This window comes from Micromesistius poutassou (genome assembly GCF_964030765.1).
Source record: "Micromesistius poutassou genome assembly, chromosome: 18".
NCBI classification, from domain to species: Eukaryota; Metazoa; Chordata; class Actinopteri; order Gadiformes; family Gadidae; genus Micromesistius; species Micromesistius poutassou.
In genome coordinates this window covers 1,957,923-1,970,971 of record NC_140288.1, presented here as the reverse complement: position 1 = coordinate 1,970,971, position 13,049 = coordinate 1,957,923, and the positions used below count along the sequence as shown (strand labels likewise).

The window sequence follows — 13,049 nt, the reverse complement described above, 5'->3', positions numbered from 1 at the left end:
GTTACTCAAGAGATGGCCACAGCGGAAATTAGGGATCAAACCCAAATTGGATTTGGACGTGATTAATCAAGTAGGGTTAATCACGTCCAAATACAGATTCACTGTAAGTGCTTTGGTAAAAAAGCTGCTTGAATAAAAAAACTCAAATAAGACCCCACAGCACACAGAAATATCTAGTAGCATATATGTGCAAAGAAGAACGCAAATGCCAAATGGCCTTTTGTTTTATTTGTTTTGTTTTTTGTGGTTGTGATACTACAATTATGTCTGGCAGACCCAGGCACCATTACAATGGAGTAAGTGTGCAAACGGCATCGCCGGCATCTCGTCAGTGTTGCCTCAATTCCTTCTTTTGTGAAGAAATATTGCGTTTTGATAGCTCAGTAATTTATTTCAGAATTGGCTCGAACATGACATCACATCTGTGACAAACTGCTTTTCTCTTTTATTGGAGATTAATTCAATTTCCCCGAATCCAACGTCTACTTGGGCCTAGATCTTTGACGGGACACAATATCACTTTGACTTTTGGCCCCGCGCCCGGGGAGAGCACTTTGGACTGTTTGACATGGAGCCATTGAAATCAAAAGAATTATAGGAAGTAAGTCAACGGAGATGTTGATGTAACTACCATTTTGTTTCTATTAAAGAAAATCTGGCGAAAGGGGCGATTCTTCAACTGTAATATCCTAAGTGCCTTTCTACTCAAGACCAGTCACAAAGTGAGCTATTGTTCTAGAATTTGATCCGGGTACAGATGACAAGGCCACTCTTGTGTAATTACGATTTGGTATCGACTTATCATGATGCTTAATTAACCTAATGGAATATTGAGTGAAATTAACAGAGACAAAACATGGACCCTCATACTAGCAATAGCTGCTAGAGCTACTTTAATATGTAGCCCTACTATATCTACTGTCATGGCTAGAGCACCTTTAGCTACCATTAGGGCTATAGCTAGTATTACCACTGGTATCACAGGAACATCTATAGCTCCCAAAGCTAACATAGCTATTGTTATCGCTAGAGTTACTATAACTAGTGAAATAGCTATGGCCACTAAGGCCCGTGTTATCTCCATAGCTAAAATAGCTACTGTTTTATCCATATAGCTCAACAGCTAGTATAGCTATGGCTACTACCTTGAGTTCACGTGCTGTGTACGAATACAACCACCCGGGAGATAAACACGACAGCTTATTAGATGAAAGTCAATGAATGGCCACTGGACTGCCATGGAGAGGCTAAAAATACAGACAGCATTTCCCCATAATCAGATTGATTAAAGTGTTCCCCCGGCCGAAGCCCCCCCCCCCCCCCCTGCCAAGCCATCTGGCAGACAGGTTCCTCACTGGGTTGCTGTCGACATAGCCCACCTTAGCTGCAGGAGTCAGCATGCTAACGGTGACAGCTATGCCATTCTAATGACACAGTATGAATGTCAACGTTCCTATCTAATTCGAGAGGCAAGGTGCTCGACACCAAGAAGAACTTTATGTAAATGGATGATTGCTTTTCTTTCTTTCTTTCATTTCTTTCTTTAATTTAATAATGATGAAATAAAAAAGAGGTTGGGGGCACATTGTTGTTTGGCACTTTGTAGTGGTTTGGAACGTGAGATCAACACACATTATTACTGACTAGTGCTAGCGTTGTGTTGACACAACATGACCCCCCCCCCGCCCGCATTTCGATGATGATCTTAGAAACAGAACACTAGGTTCACTTGGGTTAATTTGAACCATTGCAATTAGGTTACACACGGCTGAAAATGAACTTTTGCGGCGCTTTTCAATTGGAAACTGGAAACATACATATATGTTTGCTAGCAAAGGCGAAACGCATTGTTTACAAAAATAAATCACCAGTGTGTGGTGATTTTACACTTTTTTTTGGCTTTGTACATATATGTTTGTGTATAATTGTAACCCATTTTGGAAATGCCAGCCGGTAGTACTTGGGCCCAATTGAATTGAGTTGAATTGTAACCAAGACCCTTGAAGCCTGCTACCCGAGATGTTGGTTTGAAATAGCTCCAGGAAGAGGACATGGCAACCGATAAGAATTTTACATAACTACAGCTAAATGAATATATTTTCCTCGTTATGAGACAGGAAAGTGTGGTGGTTGGTCAGCGTGACTCCAAGCCAAAAAGTTCCATCACCAAGGTTTGATTCCCCGCGTCCTCAGCCTGCATGTAGCAAAAGATCCTAACCCCTATCTACAGCGCCCTGAATTAACTTTTAGAAGTGTGTGTTTTTTGGTGAGACCTATCTAGGTCAAATCTATCTTCCATTAGCTGGTCGAAAGGTCTCAATTGTAGACCCTGCCTACCTGCTTCTTATTAGCCATTGAACACCGTATAAAGTCAGCTTTTGACTTCAGTTCTAGCATTCACTTTTACACAAAAAAAAACACAAAAATGTTTCAAAATAAGTTATTGTCGCAATATTGGCTTGATGACAAAACGTAAATACACTCACATTACACCCAACGCTGGGCTCAACCAACTCCTCTGGCACCCTGCGCAACGCTCCAGTGGTCATATCCATGTACAGCCTCCGATACACCAACACGCCAAACACTGTCATACTCAATTAGCACCAGCCAGCTGCACTGGTGCTACATGACGCTTTCATACTGACAACTCCCCGGTTGTTAAGCGATATATCAACATACACACAACTCACGGTATGCCATTCCGTCAGCACTTCCGTTTGCTAATGTCATTCTCTCTCTGTTGTGGAGGCAGCGGCTTACATGTTGGCACTGCTTATGCTTTCGAAGGGCTAGCGTTTAATTGACTTAGCACTGCAAATAGACAACGTGTAAGCAGCCGTTAATGAGGCTTAAGCAGTTGGCAGACTTGAACCCTTCTGCGTCACCTGTGCACCTCAGAGATCAGTAGGTCCTGCTCTTACTTGGCTAAAACAGCACACACACATTGTGACCTAGGTGCTGCTTGATTATGGAAAAAAATCATAATCATGATTATTTAGGTCAATATTGAAATCACGATTATTCAAACGATTATTTTGGGATTTGAAAACATGATGCATTTATTCAGCATTTCTCTCCAAAAAAAACACTTTTCCCCTTACAAAACTTGTCCCCTTGATATATTAGTTTAGTTTAGTTAGACCCGAAAATCGAATTTGCGATAAAAAATTGCACAGCCCAATGTGACCACTTTCCCCTATTTCTGTTTTCTGCCTATTTTTCTCTCAACCAACCTCTGCCTGTTTTCTGGTCTTCCTGTTGTCCTGATAACTGCTACGCCTCTTTCCATTTTCCGGCTGTCCAGTTGTCTTTCGTGACAACTTCTCCCTTTTCCCGTTATTGAGTCTTGCTGTGCTGTCTGTCTTATTGTCTTGACAACCATTCCTCCCTTCCGCCTGTTCTTTGGCCATCTTCTTGTCCTGACAACCTCTGCCTGTTTTCTGGCTGTAGTGTTGTCTTGACAACATCTATATTCTCACTGTTTTTCAGTCGTATTGTCCTGCCAATAAGGGAGCAGGTCAGGCGGTACCGTAGGTCACCTGGGCAGTTAGGGCTCAAGTGCAACTCCAGCTTTTAGTTTGTAGCATTTGTTCCCTGCAATTTCGTGTTGGTCATCATCTCACAGTGTCTCACCAGTCGGTTTGAGTTCATCTTTCTGAAATATCTGCATGCACAATTCAACAAGAAGACACCTGACCCTCTACTTCTTCAATGCAAACATTACAGATGTACTTCTGCATTCTACATACAGCCCAGTTTTTATCTTTTTAACTAGGTGGTCACCGATTGTGTGCTTTCAGCCTAAGTTGTAAGTCAAATTGGTGTAAAAGTGTCTGCTAAATTACTCAATGTACTTGATTGTTTATTAGGGTAACATCACAACATGTGTATTTATATTTAGGTTTTGTTGGTCACACACTGGAGCCAGTATTTATATGGCAGACAGTATATATTTGGTATTTCCGTTTTCTAAAGATATTTCTCCCAATCAACCATCACATCTATGTCAGATTTATTGGTCAGCAAGCCTCTCTGACGCCTTTCAAATGAGGGAATAAGCCCTGGAGGAAGAAGTGGTGGTGAAAGAGCTGAAGTGTTGGGTGGCTAGTGTGGTTTCCCCTCAGCACTGTCCCATGACTATAGACTGAGAACAGAAACAAACTTACGCCACAGATTAAAAAACGAGGTGCCATTATGAGTATATGTGTGTGTGTGTGTGTGTGTGTGTGTGTGTGTGTGTGTGTGTGTGTGTGTGTGTGTGTGTGTGTGTGTGTGTGTGTATTTATTTGTACGTGCATGCGTGCGTGCCTGCAATACGTGCCTGTGTGCATGCGTGCGGTTGTGTGTGTACGTGCATGCGTGCATTTGTGTATGTGTGTACGTGCATGCGTGTGTGTGCGTGCATGCATGTATCTGTGTGTGTGGGAAGCAAGAACAGTATGCGAGATACCATCAGATGTGAACCGATCTTCTGAAACCTCGACAGATAAGAAAGCTCAGACTAATCTGCAATGGGTTTCTTGGGGGGGGGGCTTGTTTTGATCTCATGAAGTCAGAAGCACAACCGATCCCGCAAATGTATCAACAAACTACTGTCTTGAGTCTGTGTGGTTGTCGAAAAAAAGAAGCACCTAGTAAATAGGACTTCCTTCTTTGGTCTTGATGCGTTTCCCACCGTTTGTATCTATTTCCGTCCTGTTTGGACCGGGTCTCATCCTCAAGGTTCCTCTGTGGTCGGCCCTGATGAGGAGTCCGTGGTGGAACGAGGAGGAATGCAAGAAGTGAAGCAGCCCCCGGCCCTGAAGGCATTTCATCTGCCACTCGGGATTACGACCAGCATATGACATGCACTGCATGACCCCCTCCCACCCCCCCCCCCCCCTCACCCCCCCCTCCCCTCCCCCTCCTCCCCTCCCCCAACCTTAACTCTTCCTCCAGATAAAACATGCAAGACAGGAACACATCCTTCGGTGAGACCCGCGTATGCTTTGACTTCGCTTTGCGACGTTGCCATACAGAAGAAACGTTTTGGGTTAAACGTATTCTGTGCAGGATTAGATGAAGATGAAGATGAAGAGGGGAAGGTGCGCCACCCCCCCCCCCCCAGGGCTGTGCAGTGTTCCATCCTCCCGCTAGGTTTACAGTTAACGAGGTTTGGCTCCTCCCACGTCTCTTCCACTAAACTCCTCACGTGTGCAGACGACACAATACTGGCAGCTGGGTCAACCGAAACGACAGGTGGGCCGTGTCTGTTGGGTCTACGTGCCACACACACACACACACACACACACACATACCCGCAGAACCATGGCGGAAAAGGCAGGTTGATTTCCATAAGCATCCTTCTACCTGACATTATTTAGAATCAACCATTTATATTGTGTTATATTGTATTGTGTGTCTGTCGTGTTGTTTATGTCCAAGGTTAATGGTAAATGTGGGCACAAAGGGTTACATCTGGGGACCGGGTCAAATTTGTGTGTATACCAATTCTGAGTAATACACCTGAATTGACATTGCTTTGTTTTTTCTCGACTCCATTGGGTGGCCTGATGTTTCTCTGTAATAACAGGCAAGGTTGATGTACATCTCAACGCAATCACTGCAGTGGAGGATGAGAGATGGGACCTACCTCTGACAGCATATTACACAGGTTATGAAGGGAGGAAATACACACAGTGTGTTTTGTTTTCAACCAGATCAGGGTTTAATCAGCACCAAGGGATGCTGGTCCTGTCAGCCCAGCGTTATGAATTGCTAGCATAAAGTAGGCAGGTTTTGCGGACAAGGGTCCATTAGCACCTACAAATCACACGCTGGCTTCAGCCTGGAGTGACAAGCTGTGGGGTTATTTTTTCTCATGGCCAGTCAATAGCGAGGTTGGCCCACAGCGCGTTACTGCCAATGCACGTGCACGTTCTTCACACGGACACACATACGAGGATGCACGCAAACACATGCTCACATTCTCACAGACTCACACAGATTCTCTCACACACCCACACATATGCACAATCACACATGCATGCCAGCACACACGCAAACCTCTACACAAGCACACACCTATCTGCACGCAAACACATGCTCATATTCTCCCACAAACACCCACAGCCATGCAAACACACATATCTACACAAGTACACACACTCAGTTTTACAGTTTTATGGCACCATCTATATACTTCACTTGAACCAGTGACAAAATCTTTCCGCTTTAATCTATTTAACGGAAACTCCTGTGTCATCTACCGTATCAACAAACCTCCCCCTGCCCTTGAAACAGAAATTGAAAAATAATCGGTGCTCCTCCACCATAAACACCATGGAGGGAAAACAGCGGAGGGATACGATGCTAAACAGTACGGCCACAGGCTCATGTACACACAAACACACCCGCGCCAGTGGGCTGAGCCCCTGGGACCGCCTTTATATCTGTCTCCCTCTCATTCTGTCATGGTCACGTGATCCTGACATTCCTCTGAACGTGACTGAGCTGATGGACGGGCGACGGGCCGACACATCGGGGCTGAATAATAATGCTGAAAGTGGACCGACGTGTTGATGGAAGTGAAAGCGGTGGCACGTCAGCGCTATAAAAAGCGGACCGAGGGTTGAGTGGCTCGGCTGTGCTATAAAAAGCACACCGAAAGATGACTGACATGTCGACGCTACAAAAAAAAAGTGAACCGAAAGTAAACACGAGATGTCGAGTTCCGTTAGTATCAAACATCGGAAGGTGCTGTTTTGGTAAGTGGTCTGAATACACGGTGTCATGAGATATGGCCATTAATCATTGTAACTGCTGTGCTTGGGCAAGTGGTGATTATTCTGGATTGCTGGCTCATCCATGAAGAAGGGCATCGTGGCAATTAAGACGCTAACGGCGGCCACTGACAAGACGTCTTAATGGAGACAGAGGTAAATGGCTTACAGTGAGAGAAGGAGCAAGAGCTACACCTTTATCATCCTTGAGTGTGTGCGGCCCCGTTCTCTACCAAGTGCTCTAAAAATAAAGTAATCCATACGGCACAACATGGTGGATGCTGCTGCCATATCACTATGGCCGGTTAAAATGTATTTGTAGTGCATGCTAACATTGTTATCTCCAGTGCCATCTCATTGAGCTGATGAATCGAAACGGTAGACATCAATCACATAAAGTAGAAACTGTTATTTAATGTGGACGGTCCTCACTATTCAGGGATGTGAGGATTTATTTAAAAAAAAATTAGTACACTCCCACTACTACAACAAACATCAAAACATCTACTAAATTCTACTCAAAAGTGGACGTCTAGTTTATTTAGCAAAAGTATATATAATCACACTTCATACAAATAAAACATCCAAACAGGTGTTTATAGACGAACATGCATTGACTCTAAACGAATAGAGCTTACATATTACTACAAACACCCCGAAAAATCCTGGCACTCTCAACGTAAACACGAGTCTCTAACCTACTGCAACTCACATCTTCGGTGTCAGAGAGCAGGCGTTGCTCCAGGGACCCCGCCTCCCTGTTTAACCTCCGTCTGGTACCGGCCCGCTGGGACAAGTTGCCCATGACTAGGTGGGCACTACGCGCGATCCGGCCACGGGAGATATAGCAGAACAGAAAAAAAGAAATCGGACTCAAGCGCGGCGAGCCCTGTCAACGTTCCGATGGCTGAGTGATGAAGCTCGTTGCCTGTTCTGTCTTCTTTCTTCGGTTCGACTTTTCACCGACACTGGAAGTGTAAACTTCATTTCTCAAGACACACACACACACACACACACACCACACACGTGCGCAGCACACACACCCCCACCCCTTCACACACACACACACACACACACACACATGCACACACACACACACACACTCCTTCCACTTAAATCTGGGTTGGATTGGTTTCCTTTTTGAGTGCATGCTGCTAAAATAAGACAACCTCCAGTAAGCCACGGGGGGGGAAGGACAGACGGCCCAAGTGCTCACGACTACGAGTTGTGGATGCTCTCAGACAGGCCGCACAGTGGGATGGGTGTGGAGCGTTGTCTGGACAGTTGAACCTTAATCACCTTGAATTGGATGATTCCCTTATGAGAAATGATCTACATAAATTATGGCATCCAATGCCGTATCTATAACTGGTAAGAAGTAAAGTCTGTGTGTGTGTGTGTGTGTGTGTGTGTGTGTGTGTGTGTGTGTGTGTGTGTGTGTGTGTGTGTGTGTAGCATCATTACACCATAAAAAGGCAAGGTCGGGCCTGGACCATTTCCTTGACGTTTCAATGACACTTCACCTGAAGATTCTCAGTATTTAAACCACCTCTGGCCATTTCAGAATCAGCCAGGGACCCAGCTCGGATTTGAGGACATACTGGGCTTAGGCCTCTGTAGGGGAGTCTGTAAGAAATGACCACTCGACTATTGATTGTGTAACTGTTTCTTGACCTTACATCACTTGGTGAAGTGAAGAGGAGAGGAGAAGGTAAGAGAGGAGAGGAGAGGGAGAGGAGAATGTAAAAAAGGAGAGGAGAGCAGAGAAGAGGCAGGGAGAAGAGAGAAGAGTGGACAGGAGAGGGCAGGAGAGGAGGGGAGAGAAGAGCAGAAGGGAGCAGGGGAGAAGAGAGGATGGAAAGAGAGTGGAGAGGAGAGGGAGAGAGCGGGAGAGAAGGTAAGAGAGGAGAGGAGAGCTTAGAAGAAAGGAGAAAGGAAGAGGAGAGGAGAGACGGAGAGGAGAGAAGAGGAGAGGAGAGAGTGCGGATAAGAGCAGAGATGAGGATGGAAGAGGGGACCAGAGGAGAAGAGAAGGACGCAAACAGAAGAGTAAATAGGATTCAAATAAATAAGAAAAAAAAAGGGAAGACAAATACGGGATAAGAGGAAAGCGTACAAGAAGAGAAGAGAACAAATAGAAAGTCGTTTGTGTAAAAGGCGGCCACGCAGCCTTTTCTTTGGGCTGAATCGAATATTGACTGTGTGATTTAATTGTTCTCAGCCTCACCCAGAAGGAGCTATTAAAACAAGCATCTGTTAAAAAACCAAACCTAAATGTGTTGGTTTTATGGGCTACAAATGTGCAGCGTTAACTCCCTCAAGTAGACATAAACGAAATTGCTGACAGGTTAATCGTCAATAATTGATGACTGTTTCGGGTTTGGGCTTTACAAGCATGTGTGTGTTTGTGTATGTGTATGTGTATGTGTGTGTCTGTGTTTTTCCATTCTTTTTTAATGAAAAGTATGCATGTGGGATGAAGGGTAAAATCAAAAGGCGGAGGAATAAATATGTATGAAGAAGTCACATCCTGTCTGTAGCATATTTTACCAGTGATCCACTTAATGACTATGCATTCATAGCTTCTTTCTCTCTCTCTCTCTCCACCCTCTCCCATTTTTTGACATTTTATGACGTGAAGCTACGTTGGCTATTTCTCTAGTCGGCAAAAGGCAACGTCTGTCATGGACTTGACCGGTCAATGAAAGAAATGCGATACACCAAGCATGCCAAAAGGTTGCAGGCATGATCTCTTAAAACTCTTACTCTGTCCTTCGCTTACATAAGCGTATCTATTTATATGTTCTTTAATTGAATGTGCTTTGTCCTTTGTACTGTCAATTCAGCCTTAAGGAAATATATCAGGAGTCTTTTTATATAACTGCTTGCTCCGATTCATTGGGAGCAAGCTGATTTTTTGCTCACTGCTCGCGCCCCAAAAAAAGGCACGTTAAAGATTCATGAGCTGCTAATGAAGCGACGACGCACACTTTCAAAGTGTGTGTGTGTGTGTGTGTGTGTGTGTGTGTGTGTGTGAGAGGGGGAAATGACATTATGTGGCATAATAGAGATGAAGGGCTTTGGGAAGTCTTTGGGGTTTGAAGGTAAGAATAGAGTGAATTGATTTTGACCTTTGCTTGGTTAAAGAGAGGCTGGTTTGAAGAAGAAGCGGAGGACGAAAAAGAAAGGAGAGGAAAGGAGGAGAACACAGCTCTGTTGTGAAGGCCGTGGCATGGCGCGGGCGGTCAGATGTTGACCACACACACACAGGGCCAAAATAAAGAGAGAGAGAGAAGCAGGGGGAGAGAAAGAGATAAAGAGAGAGAAGGAGGAAGAAAGAGGCGGACAGAGAGAGAGAGAGAGAGAGAGAGAGAGAGAGAGAGAGAGAGAGAGAGAGAGAGAGAGAGAGAGAGAGAGAGAGAGAGCGCAATAAAGGGGGAGAAATAAAGGAACGCAGAGCGGGAAATTGAGAGAGCAAGAGATGGAGAGGGAAGCAGCAGAGAGCAAAGGCGTGAGAGAGAGAGGGAGGGCGAGAGGGAGGAAGAGGGGACGAGAGTGCGAGGCGGAGAGAGTACGGAGAAGATTTTCATTAAAGCTTTCTGCTCGCCCTCGTGTCTCGCACCTAATGTGATTTCCACCGGAGACAATGGCCCCTCCGGCGAGTACACATTAGGCCTTCCTTCAACCCTCCCTCTCTCGCTCACTGTTCATGGCCCACTGTACCATCGATAAAGCCAACGAGTACGCAGCATGTAATGGACCTACTTGTGGTTTGTGTGCGTACAGAGAGGAAACCATCACGCTGATGGTGTGCTGCTGGGATTAAATGTGGCGATGTAATACGATCGCCACATTTCGAAGATGGCGCCGCCAATGTGAATGTGAACTTCTTCCTTCCCGGTCGCTCAAACAGGTCAACAGTTTGAGCAGCAGGCGACTTCAGGTCGGATTAAATACTATGTTGTAAAGGGATCACGGTTGACGATGTAATATCGAGTCGCCGATATGAATGCACACCGATGCAACATACATGAATATAATACCAGCTATTCTGTTGTTTCAATGTTTAACAGTGGTGTAGACGGAAGTCAAAACATTAGGGCTAGACGCTTCCGTCAATCTCTCTCCGTGTCATCTCAAGTACTACACTGTAAGTGCACCGCACACAAATTCAACACGCAACAACACTAACCCACTGCTTACCGTCAGCTTATGTACATATTTATGACACACTGTCATTTTTACCTCTTGACCTGCGCACTTGCGTGTAGAGCAACCCTTTGCAAAAAGAAACGACTTGGTTACTTAGTCCGAGCCGTATCCTTCTCTGTACCTCACACATGTAGCTCAAGGCGGTATGACTGAATAAATGTTATTCAATACACATCTCCAGCCAATAAATATATCTGGTGCTTAGCAGGGTCCCATCTGTGGCCCTGGATGTTCAACGACCCAGCTAGTCAACATGCTTCCCACCCCGGGGCTGGCTCGGGCCTGGGGGTGAGGATGCTCACTAGGATGCCGTTCGGATGGAACGTCAGATAGGCACGGACACAAGCGGGCCAGTGTTCCCTTACCTCCGTCATGTGAATAATGTAGAATCTGAGTTCCTCCGCGTGATCTGCGAACACAAAGAGAGACACAGAGAAAGTCAAACTTAAGACAAGTTGTCTGTGGATTCCGGTGAAAGTGGCTTTTGGTTTTCTTGTGTGGTGATATGATGACTTCTGGAGCCCTTTCTCTGTCTGGCAAACGTGTAATGAGATCACGTTTTTTTCGTTCCCATTTGGTCATTAGCGGACGCTTTTATCCAAATCAACTTACAAGCGAGGCTGAGAATGAGCAAAGCATACAACATTGGGGGGGAACTACAAAACATTTTTGAATTGCTGCTTCATATTAAGTTATTTACTTTAACTTGTTGAAAGTAATGTACCTGTATATGGCATTAGGTGGATACAAGACTCTCTGCTAGTCTTCATTTGAGCAAAGGTTTGCAGTCATGACAAATCATGTTCATTAGACAGCCCCTAAGGAGCTGTGTGTCTTATTGTCAACACACACACACACACACACACACACACACTCTGTTTAGCCACTGGGGTGTTAAGCTGCACGCATGTTTGCTAGCATGTATCCGCTAGAATCACACACACACACACACACACACACACACACACACACATATAAACACACACAAATGAACACACTCACAACACATCACAACATAACACACACAAGACACTCATAGATGCAGACAATGGTGGCAGAAACAAGCATAAAAAGAAAGATTAATGCATACACACACACATGAATAAATGAATGAAACTGTGCTACAATGAACAGCTCTACATTGTTCTTCTCATGAGAGAGACTCTGGGCTCAGATCTAAATAATAATCTCTCTCTCTCTCTCTCTCTCTCTCTCTCTCTCTCTCTCTCTCTCTCTCTCTCTCTCTCTCTCTCTCTCTCTCTCTCTCTCTCTCTCTCTCTCTCTCTCTCTCTCTCTCTCTCTCTCTCTCTCTCAAGGCTGGGCGGATGACAGAGGGGCCGCCACCAAGGACCAATAAGAAGCTTTTAGACGCTCATTGACAGTTATTGATGGAGGTAACATGTGGCCAAGGCAGCCGAATCACGATCAAACCGCACGCGCTCATACGCACACCAACACACACACACACACACAAACACACAAACACAGTATATTGATTGAACATGGATGTATATGTACGTCACGAGGAATAGTAAATGTTAGCAAAAGATTGCAATGCACACACGATATAACACAGCATCCATTAATCAATATTGTGTCATTTGTTGTTGTATTTACAGGGTCCACGTTGCTCACAGTATCAATGATTAGTCATTTGGCAGACGCGGACACACATCGAGTTACTGTGAATCTTCAGATTTGCCACATTGTCATTGATGTTGGGTTTTGAAACTAGAAACTTTAGACTGGGAGTCAAACCGCTGGATGACTACGCTGGCCTAGAGCTTAGGTCAGGCCCAAAACTGAAGGCACAATCGACCCAACCCGAAGTACGTTCTGTCTGAGCCCGGCACTGGCCCATCCCATTGGCTACATTCATGAGCCCGACCCCGGTCTAAAATTAAACTATTCTTAGTTAGTTGGTCGTTTATAAGCAAACTAATTCTAAGTTGTTCTACTGACAATAATTTAAATGTATGGGTCACAGTGATTTCAGTGTGTAATATTTTCCTTTATATTATGCTTGCTTCCTGATGTGAGTACATTTTTATAACATATTCCTATGTCTATAAG

General features: G+C 44.8%; 1 protein-coding gene across 1 annotated transcript in view; it reads right to left on the bottom strand.

Annotated features, from left to right (window-relative positions):
- LOC311363279 (regulator of G-protein signaling 3-like) overlaps window positions 1-13,049 on the bottom strand; it is a gene marked incomplete at both ends in the record, with an annotated part of 96,791 nt that overhangs the window by 43,076 nt on the left and 40,666 nt on the right. Inside the window, one exon of the mRNA XM_084483243.1 lies at window positions 11,342-11,385. Within this exon, the coding sequence (XP_084339369.1) occupies window positions 11,342-11,385 (44 nt within the window). The remainder of the gene's footprint in view (window positions 1-11,341; window positions 11,386-13,049) is intronic.